We start from the raw sequence: 11,867 nt of genomic DNA, 5'->3' as shown, positions 1-11,867 counted from the left end.
ATACTTTAGTAGCTGTACTAAACAAACTATTTATTATATTAATAAGCAGAGAAAAATAGTTAATCTAATTAGCATATAAATATAATATATATATATAATAAAGTATTATTTGAATTATCTAATTTATATACTTTATTTAACTATCTATTTAGAGATACTATACAGTTAAGTATAATTAAAAAATATTAAATTTTTAAAAGATATTTTTTTAAAATATATTTATAAAATAGATATTTTAGTTTAAAATAAAAACTTAGGATATTTTTTAATTATACTTTTATAAATAAAGTACTAAATACTCTGTCTATTACTTTACTAACTATTTAGTATTACTAAAGACTAAACTAATATATTTTATAAACTTATTAATAAAAACTATTAATTAGTTATACTTATCTGTATTTTTCTATTAATTATCCTTTTAATTAAGGTGTTTTAAACAGGCAGTAAACTAATAATAAAATCTATTATTATAGTATAAAAAAATAGTAAGGGAAATAATTAGCTAAAAGTTTTTATAAAATTTATATTAATATATTTTATTTATTAGATAAAAAAAGTAGTACTTAATATATTATTAGAGTAGATATTTGTTTAATATATAGCTAGTCTATTTATTATTTAAAGATACTAATTAAAATCTTAGTAGCTGCAGTTATTATAAATTATAATAAAAATATTTTTAACTATTAGTTTTAGTATATAAATCTATTTATTTTTAATAATAATTATATTTTGTCTTTCAGCTTAAGATTCAGTAATATATCTAAATATATAAAAAATATTATTTTAAAAAATATACAGCAGTTTTATATTAGGGTTATTTTATAAAATTTAGATAACATAAAAGATGCAGTACTTATTAAAATATTTTTATTATAATTTAGCTTTAAATTTCTTTAATGTTCAAAGGCTTAATATTTTAAAAAAGATGGTTTTATAGATATAAATTAAAGTATAATCTTAAAATAGTATATTTAAATATAATTCTGCTGTATTAACTGTAATATAGTCTAAGTTAATTAGTTTATTAAAATTAAAGGGGGTATAGAGTATACTTTTTAACAGTAGACAGCTTAAAATATCAGCTAGATTATTTATTTTACTTATATAATAATATATTACTAGATAATATTACTGAATAAATTAGAAAGCACATACTAGATATAGATTTAAATATTTAAATACTATTATATTAAATATAGTTTTTTAGATAAGGCTGACAGTACTAGTATAATTAATATAAATAATAAAAAATATATAAACTACTTTAATTATAATATAAATTTTTTTTAATTATTTAAACTAAATAAAAAACTTTAAGTTTAGTTGGCCAGTAGTTGTATTTTATAAAAGTTAAAATTTAATTTAAAAATATAATTAGTAATATTTATATATAAGATAGTAGTTTAGAAAGATTCTTATATATATAAATATTATTTATAGATATATATAATAAAACTATACTATACCTTTTTTTTAATATATTAAAATTAATATATAGTTAATATTTGGAATAATAATATATTAGTATAGTATTTTTACTAAACTTACTTTATAAATTAGTAAATAAATCTAATTTTTACTATATAATATTTCAACTAGCTGCAGTTGTATAGGTCTTATAATTACAGTTTTTATTACTAGATAATTATTTAAATAGTTAGATTTTATACTTTTAAAATAGCTATATATATTTTATATAGTTCTAATTTTATATTTAAATACTATAGATATTAAAATATAAAATAAAAATATTTAATATACTAGTTTAAACTAACAGATATAATTACTAGATTATTAATATATATATAATAAAATATCTTATACTTTTATAAATTAAGATCTATTTACTATTATATATAAAGTACTGTATTAATAAATTTTATTATTATTATATAAAAAATTTTTTAACTGCAATATATAACAACTGCTAAATAGTTATATTTATTTTTTTTAACTAACTATTAATAAAAGTATATATATATATTAACAATAGTAATATAGGTATATTTAATAAGTATTTAAATAATATCTTCTAATATTAAAATTAGATATAAATTAGACATAGTAAGCTTATTTATATTTTTAAAGTTAACTACTGCTCTGCTTTTTATAGTTTACTAGCTGGTTTATAGATCTATTATTATTCTTTATATAATAAATATTAAATATACTATTAGAGTATGCCCTATTATATAAGATATTTGTGACAGCTTAATGTTATGATATTAAGTATATAACTAGCTACATGGCCCGTTTAAGGCAGAAGTAGTAAGGTCTAAGGTTATATAACCTAGGATATCTCTTACACCTTCTATAAACAAGGATGTTATATATATTATGTATAAAAAAAAATATAAGACTGCTTATATTTCTAAAACAAAAAATAAAAAAAGTATAAATATAGAGATATTAGATTATATAGTCTACTATACTAAGTTGTTTAATAAAATAAGTATATATTATATATTTAAACAGCTTTGTAAGACTATCGTCTGCTTGCTTTATTATTTTAATATAAATAAATTTAATATTTTTAGCATATACTTTACACTGTATAAAATACTATTTAATTAATATTTATTTTATTTTTATATAAAATTTAGAATTTTTAGCCAGGGTAATAGCAGATTAATTATTAGTATAAATTACAGTAGGCTTAGTTATTAATATAGATATAGTTTTAAAATATTAGATATCTAACTTAGTAAAAAAAAGTTGTAGCCAAAAAAGTTTTTAAATTATAATAGTTTAAATAATATACTTATTTTTTATAAAGAATAGTATAATAGCAGTTTATTTTTTTAAACTTTAAAAGACCAGTCTGTTAGCAAGTTTAAAAATATAGCTGGAAGTTAATATAGTATTATAAATATAAAAGCCGGTCTAGTTAGTATTATAATATCTAATAAAACCAGAGCCGCCGTACTAATAAAAAGAATAATAGTTAAGAAAGCCTGTAAGACAGCGCTATATAAAATTTATTACTTAGATATAAGGCTTATTAGAATTTACTATAAAAAATAACAACTTACTAGTTATATATATAATATTAGAATATATATTAAATATAATCCAAATTAGTATACTATTATATTTTTAATATAATATAATATTGTCCGGCTGCACCGTTCCTGTATACTTAGATAAAAGATTTTTATAATTAAAAAATATAAAAAAGTCTTTACAGATAGACAGACTAAAATACTTTAAATAGTTTTTAATATATAATTTTTATAAAAAATAAATACTATTATCTGTTTGTATAATATTAATACTAAGAAAATATATATAAAAGCTGTTGTTAGTATATTTAATAAAGCTATTTAATAGTTTTTTAAAAATATTAATTATAAAAATATCTGGTGCAAGTAAAAGAATATTATTAATATAAATAAATATAAAAAAATATTTTCTAATAAATATAAAGTAATCTGTATATAAATATTTAAAGCTGTTTATAGTAAAAAGATTATAAAGTATATTATACTATTTATATAGCACCTGCTTTAATCTATACAGTAATTTAATAAATATATTATATATACTATTTTTTTAAAAGTTTTTTAGTAGTTTAATATATATTAGTTTGTATAATTTAGTATTAAAAAAGACTGTAATAATATTAAAACTATATAGCATCCAGCTAAGTATAGCTGTAAAAGTAATAAAAACTTTAAAACTAATACTTTTTACAACTACAGTATAGATCTTTTTTATTTAATAGTTCTTTCTAGTATACTAGCGGAAGCTTTTAATAATAAGATATATTTTATATATACTATTATATTTAATTTTTTATACCTATTTAAAAGACAGAAGTCTAAATTTATATTAATATAGTATAATATAAAAAATGCTTTATTTAATCTGTTATTATATTTTCTAATAGGCTGTTTTATACTATTTTAAGGCTTTAATACAGACTATAGTATTAGTATAGCTGGTAGAAGTATAGCTAATATTTTATAGTATTAACTTTTTTATAGTAAAAGATCTTTTATATTTAAACAAATACTCGGCCGGCCGCATTGCAGTAGTATTAAAAAAAATATAAATAAAATAATTTTTAACAAGTAGATTATAAAAAGTATTAATATAAAAATCTGGATTATTGTTAATATTAATAATATATATCTATAGTAATTTAAATAGTATATAAAACAGCTTATAAATATAAGTTAAATAATATAATAGCTATATTATAGTTTTTAAGGCTGCTAGTACTGGTATTAGTATTAAAAAAGTATTATTAGTAATTAAAAGATTTATAACTACTAGCTTATTATTAAAAATATTATTTTTAACAGTAGTAGGCAGTATTGCAGCTGTATTATATATAATATTATTTTTACTTATTAGTAGTAATAGTATACTAATTTATTTATATTTAATAAGCTAGTTAGAGTCTGCAGTACTGTCCGCATTTTTAAAAACTAAATTATTAGAAAAATCAGTCTAAAAAAGCTTCTATTATTAAAAAAGTATAGTAAATAAAAACTAGTAGTATAGATTATTTTATTAAGCTTATTCTATATTAGCAGTATTACCAGGCGCGGAATTAAAATTATATATAAACAGTATAAACAGTATCTATAAAATTAGTTTTTTATTAAAAATAATATTATATATATAAATAATTTATTAAGTCTTAATATTATAGATTTTATAAATAGATTTAGAATAGTCTATAAAGCAGCCTTTTTATATATAATTCTTTAGTTTATTATATATTTTTTTAAAAGTTAAATACTAGCAGCAACAGCTAAGGGCTTTTTAGTAAAAAATATCCGGTTGCATACTGTATAAGACTTTATATAGTATTTTTCTAATAAAATTATATACAGGCCTATTCTAAATATAGTTAACAGTAAGAACTATATAGTTCTAAAAATAATAAAATAATTAATTATTAGCTATAACTAAGATACAGGGCTTGATAAGGTGTCTGTTTTTAATTTTAGTAATTAGATTAAGATTAGACTGGTAATACAGGGTAGGGTCTTAGATAATATCCTATTTTTAATAGTAAAATATAAGCAGCTGGTATTTTAGTATATTATTATTATAAATATATTTAATATTAATATCCAGCTAGTATTTAAAATAGTTCTGTATAATAATAAATTTATTACAGACTTTACTGTATTTTTTAAAAAAAATATTTAGTAATAGTAAGATATATAATTTATAAAGATAATAAAGTAATATATACTAGTTTAGCTGTATATTAGTAGTAGGCTGTATATATTAGTATATATAAGATTTTTAACTTATAAACTAAAATTATATAGTTTAGTATATAATACTAGAAGTACCTAGCCTTTTTTATAAAGGCAGGGATTATATAGTAATAGAAGAATACTTTTTTTAATATTAAAACTAATAATATGCTTTAAAAAGTTATATATCTTATATTTAAAGGTATAGGCTGTGCGGTAATATATTAGATATATTAAAATTAATATATTAACAGGTTTTTTAACAGTATTAGCTGTAAGATTAGTAGGTAGTAAGTAAGTTAAGATACTATAGCTATATAAACTATATATAGTATTAAAATTTACTATACTAATTATATAAAAAAAATACTAAATCTTATCTGTAATAGTATAGCCCAGTTACTTACTATTTTTAATAAAAAGTATTATTTCTTTTATTTTAATATATATATATATATGCTGAGACGTACTAGTTGTTTATATAAAATAAAATTACTTATTAGAACTGGTATAAGCTATATACAGTCCAGTTTTAGTATATTAAATAGTTTGTTCTATTTATCTGTAAGTTTAATAGATATAATATTATAGCTAATAGTATAAAAGACTTTATCTGTTACTATTATAGCCTAATAAATATAAAATATAAAAATAGTAAAGTATTACTTAGAATATACTATATTTTTAATATTTTTAAAATCAAGCATCCAATCGTGCCTATATATTAAATGTTTATTTATTTAGAATATAGTATTTATATTAAAGCAAACTAATACTATATAGGTACCTAAAAAATTATAGTTTATACTAATTATATTAATTAATAAAAGTTTAAATAGTAGTATAGTATTTGCAGGTATAGATACAGTATTAATATTTTTATTTATATTTTTTTTATTAGCTGGATTTAATAAACACTTGCTTAAAAAGTAATTCTTATTATATTAATAAAAAGTATAGAATATTAAGTTTCTATTAATAGTATTAAGTTGTTTATATTTATACTATATATTAAAATTAGACTAGTTTTTATTATAGCTATAATTATTATTTTATTTACAGCCACAGCCTCTGCTGCTGCTGCAGCTGCTGTAATTAAATATAATATTTATTAAAATCTTATTATTAATAATATAAGCTAACAGCTAAAGAAACTAATTCTTCTAAATATATTTAAACTATATAAATTAAGTATAAACTAAAAAAAATAGTATAGTATTTTTAAAAGTTATATACTAATTTATAATAAACAGTTGCAGAGCTGTAATATTTTATATTACTATAAAAAACTATAGAAGTTTAATTTAATTATTAATAGTTTTAATACTATATAATTTATTAAAAGTATTTATAAACTTTATAAAAAATATATTTAAATAACAGTACTGTTGTAGTATATAGATACTTATTTATTATATAAACAGACTGTAGTTGCAAAGCTGGAGGTCTTATATATATTTTAAAAAAATTAGTATATTTTAGCTACTATATTATAGTTTTAAAAGTATATTAAAGGACTGGCCTTATATATAATACTAAAAATAATAAGAATTTAATAGTTTAACTAATTTTATTTTTAAATACTAAGGTTGTATATATTTAAAAAAGTACAGTTTTTTTTCTAATATTAGTAATATTATATTAAAAATTCTGCTAGATTAGTAAAGTACTATTATCAACAGTATAAGCTGTAAGAATTTATAGTTATTTATTTTTAGTTTTTAAATATAGGACCGGTTCCTTAGAAACAGTATATATACTTTAAAGTAATTTCTAAGTATTAGGAATTTTAGATCTGAGGTAGTTATATAAATTGTATTATTATACCAGCCAGTTTATCTAATCTTTTAGTTTTAATACTATTTTAAAAATATTAATATTAAACAGATCTTTTATTAATATTATAGTATAACATATGGCCACGCCGCTTATATAGTAGAAGTATATAATTTATAAATTTATAAATTAGTAAATACTAGATCTGGTTGCTAAGCCGGCCAGAACATCTTAAAGACTTCTCTATTCTATAAAATATATAAACTGTGGATTTAAGGTGTAAAAAGCCGTTGATATTATAAATATTAGTAAAAGTAAAAAGATTTTAATAAAAAATAATAAAAAAAGCTATTTTTAATAAGAAATATAGCTATAAGGGCTTATAATCTGTGACAGCTTAATATTATGATATTAAGTATGTAACTAGCTATGTGGCCTGTTTAAGGCAGAAGTAGTAAGGTCTGAGATCACGTGACCCAGGATATCTCTCACAATATTTTTTTTATATATAAAAATTATTAAACATTTTATCTATTATCTTTTAATCCTTTTTAAAAACTTAATAAATATATGGTTTGGATTAATTTTTATTTTATTTCTTTTTTATAAAAATATTAAGCTACTGATTCTTAGATAGATTAATAAAACTAATATTTAAAATATCTGGATTTATTTATATATTATATTAAATAAGGATTTTTTTAAGATGTCTAGCTGTATTAGAAGTATCTGTATAAATTATAATACTATTAAATAATCTATTTATTTTTAGTAAATTATTTCATATAGCAGTATTTATAGTAGCAGTCTTAAATTAATTATTAATATATATATAGTAAAGATTATATTTTAAAAAGTAGTATAAACAGCAATATTATTATTTATTAAAAAATAAATTATTTAATAAGTTAAAATTATTTTATATTTTTTAAAAAGTATAATTAAAATTAGTTAGAGACTGTATTAGATATTATATATATTTTTTAGTTTTATAGTAACTGTTGTAGTTGTTATTAAAAATATCTTTTAATTTAAAATATTAAAAAACTACTAGATCTTTAGTATTTTTATTTATAATCTAAATAAAAGAAAAATTAGTATCTACTAGATAGGTATATTCTATAAAACTATTATTAAAAATTATTAGCTTAAATAAATAGTTTTAGTTATTAACTAATCTTTTTTAGTTTTAATAAGTATACTTACAGTTGTGTTGTATAGTATTATTATATATTTAATTAAATAAATAAAAATATTAATATATTTTTTTATTTAAATCTTTATATCTATTAGTAAGTTTTTATATTTTTTAAAATATATTTTTTACTAATTATATTTAAGTAAAATATCTTTATAATTTATAATATTTATATTTATAAATAGATCTGTAGTAAATTTTAGATTATTTTCTATAAATATACATATAGTAATATATCTGATTATATAATTAGTAAAGTATTTAACTAATAATAATATAATCTAAAAAAAAATAGGAAAGGTATATATTAAAAATAATATATTTATTTACTAAATGGTGTGAACCAATACTATTAATATATATAAATTTATTAATAGATTTAAATATTATATTTCTTATACTAAATATAAATACTTTATTAATTAGTATTAAACTATAATCTATATTAAAATATATTTTATATAAGTTGCTGGTTTTATTTATACCAATAAGTATAGTAGCACTTTATTAGATATACAGTATATTAATATTAAGATCCTTTTTATATTAAGTAGAAATCAGGATATCTTTAGGTTTAATTGTATATACTGGAGGGTTTAGAAGTATAGATTTTAATATAAATAAAAATATAAATATTTTTAGCCAATATATCTTTAGTTTTTTTTTAATATTAAGTTTTGTATTGCGGGGTATGGGAGTCTTTAAAATAAAAAGTATTAAAAGTATGGTTTATAAAATAAAGGGTATTAAAAATATAATTTATAAAATAGAAAATAATAAAAATATAGTTTATAGTTTAAATAGTAGTACTAATACTTTAAAATGTTCTTTCTCTGCTGTATATATCTTTATACTATATAGTATATACTTATATAACTGGTTTTGTAATATAAAAATTATAGAATATTTATTATATATTACAACTATTTCTTTTTTTTAATAGATAAAAAAGTAAAATATATATAATTGTCTTTATTTTTATAAGTATTATACTAATTATAATCTTTATACTAAGTGTTTTTATATATTTTATAGTTATTATAGCTGTTATAATTATTATAAGCTTTAATATTATTATATTTATTATATCTGTTATATTCTTTATCAGCTTTATACTATTTATTATAACTATTATTTAGTAAAGTAGGGTTGGTTATAGCAGTATGTCTAGTATACTACTAAATATTAGTAGTAGATATATTATTTTAAACAGATATCTAATTAGCTTACTAGTATTAATATTAATAGTTCTAAAACTACTTACTTTTATTAATAATAATATTATTATTTTTTATTTTATTCTATAGACGGTTGGCTAGTAGTAACTGGTCTAGATATAACTACTGTATTTACTAATTTTAACAGTTTTAAAAAAAATATCTATTATTATTACTGTTATAATTATTACTATAGTTAGTATTATTCTTATAATTAAAATTAAAATTAGTCTAATTATAATTATTTTAATTATAAGTATTTTAGTTGTATCTAAATCTACAGCCGTGTCTACATCCGCAATAAAAACCAAATCTGTAATTAAAATTAAAATTAGAATTAGAATTAAAATAATTATCTAAGTATTGCTTCTTACTAAAACTGTTTTTTTAATATTTTTTATAGAACTTTTATATAAAATCCCATTTATATTACTACAGTATTATCTTTATATTAAGTTTGCCTAAAAAGTTAACTATTTTAATTATAAATATAGATTAATTAATATTAAATATAAAATTACAATATAGGCGTGTTTATATAGTAGATATTTAATTATATAGTTTAATAATTAAAAATACTTAATAATTATAAATAATATTTTAAGTAAAAGTTTAAATAAACTTACTATTTTATATCTCAGCCCAGCTATATTAGCTATTATTTTACAGGCAGTTTAAAGCTTAGATAGGATTTAATTTAAAATAAAGCTTTAATTCTTTAAAAAGTCTAGTAGTAATAGGAAGTTGTATATATATATCTTTTTAATAATTAAATAAAAATAAATACCAGTTAACGGCAGCTTTATATAAATATTTCTAAATATTAGCTTTTACTGCTGGTTCTCTATAATAGTATATAGTATTATTAACCCTATTAATAAATATATTAATATTTTTAAACTATATAGTATTTTTTATCTGTCTTAAATTTAACACTTATTTTATATCTGGATAGAAGAATCTAATTTTCTTAGGTTTTAATACTTAACTGTAAATAATCTGATTAGTATTATTAATATTATTATTTCTATTATTGCCTATATTAGTATATTTTTTTTATTACTTTTATTAATATCTTATTTTTTATTTTATATAAAGGTATTAATATAATATTTAATATCTGCTATATATTTTATAATACTAGCTATTTACTTAGTTAGATTATTAATAGCAGTAAATAACTACTGCAGGTCTAGCTGTTTTTAAATACTTATTTTAGCTGTAGTTTACTTGTCTGGATTAACTTTATAAGATAATTTATATTATAGTACTAAAATAAAAAATTTTAAAAAAAATAAATAAAAGTTTAAATACTTTAAAAGTATCTAGCATACTATTTTTAAATAGTATAGAAAAAAAATTAAAAAACAAAGTATTTTTAGCTTTGCTAATTATAGGAAAGTCTAAAATAATAAAAATATATTCTAATAAATAAGTATCTAAAGGACTAAATATATCTGAAAGATAGAATATATTAATTAATAGATTAATATTCTAAGGCTTTTTAATACTAGATAGTCCGTCTAGTAATATAATTAGTATAAAAGCAGTAGATAGTAGGTTTATTAATAAATTAGCTTCTATAATAAATATATAATATAGTAAGATAATTTTTATAAAAAATATAGCAGATATAAGTATAGTAAATACAGATATAATAAATATAGATATAATAAATATAGATAAGATTGATATAGATATTATTTTTAAATCTATAGTAGAGATAATAAAAGACAGTTGGTATATTAAGTCTAATTTAAATAATATAAATATTTAGAAAGATATTTAAAAAGGTATTTAAAAAGGTGTTTGGTAGAAAAAAAATATATATTTAATACTATCTCTATTTTTTATATAAATAGTATATAGTTAATATAGTCTTATTAGTAGTAGCTTAGATTTGTATACTATAAATATTTATAAAATTTATTTTTATTATTTAGATTATTTAGAATTTCTAATACTAGATGCTCTGCTTATAGATCTAGATATAGTATATTCTAGCAGTTTCTCTAGTTTTTTTAATTTAATTTAATTAGGTACTTAATTTTTTAGCTATTACTAAAAGTACTATATAATTAGTAGATACTTTATAATATAGTAAAATTTTAAACTACTTTATTTAGTACTAATTAATTAATATTTTAGTTTAGAGAATAAAAGTAATTTAAAGTATTTACAGTAAGTATTATAGTATACAGAATATAAATTACTTAATTAACTGTATTATAGTTAAACTATAAAATAAAATTGCTTAGAAAGATATATATAAAAAAGTAATTTAGTAGTCTAACTTAATATACTGTATATTTTAATATATATAAATAGATATTTATACAAGCAGTAGATATTTAATTAATTTAAAAGTCTAAGACTAATATTGCTGAGCACTAATATTACTAAGTATTATAAAATATAGTATAAAATATTAAGTAATAAGAAATATTAAAA

The 11,867-nt window shown here is 16.9% G+C and overlaps 1 protein-coding gene across 1 annotated transcript; it reads left to right on the top strand.

Annotated features, from left to right (window-relative positions):
• Positions 1–2,251: 2,251 nt before the first annotated feature.
• On the top strand, positions 2,252–7,197 carry BO82DRAFT_369539 (uncharacterized protein; the record flags this gene model as incomplete). The annotated part of the gene is made up of 29 exons (XM_025637170.1): positions 2,252–2,274; positions 2,482–2,485; positions 2,783–2,786; positions 2,951–2,962; positions 3,458–3,466; positions 3,505–3,524; positions 3,643–3,667; positions 4,081–4,093; positions 4,147–4,157; positions 4,212–4,249; positions 4,868–4,873; positions 4,937–4,947; positions 5,141–5,148; positions 5,200–5,207; positions 5,298–5,301; positions 5,407–5,427; positions 5,492–5,519; positions 5,615–5,647; positions 5,762–5,789; positions 6,073–6,081; positions 6,127–6,154; positions 6,288–6,316; positions 6,437–6,440; positions 6,479–6,488; positions 6,657–6,670; positions 6,722–6,729; positions 6,908–6,915; positions 7,133–7,160; positions 7,195–7,197. The coding sequence occupies 29 exons, from the start codon at positions 2,252–2,254 to the stop codon at positions 7,195–7,197; spliced, it is 447 nt and encodes a 148-aa protein (XP_025486437.1).
• Positions 7,198–11,867: the final 4,670 nt, after the last annotated feature.

The sequence above is a fragment of the Aspergillus uvarum genome (assembly GCF_003184745.1).
Source record: "Aspergillus uvarum CBS 121591 unplaced genomic scaffold BO82scaffold_90, whole genome shotgun sequence".
Taxonomy (NCBI): domain Eukaryota; kingdom Fungi; phylum Ascomycota; class Eurotiomycetes; order Eurotiales; family Aspergillaceae; genus Aspergillus; species Aspergillus uvarum.
The sequence above is the reverse complement of the archived record's forward strand: the minus strand, read 5'-3'. Positions and strand labels throughout refer to the sequence as shown.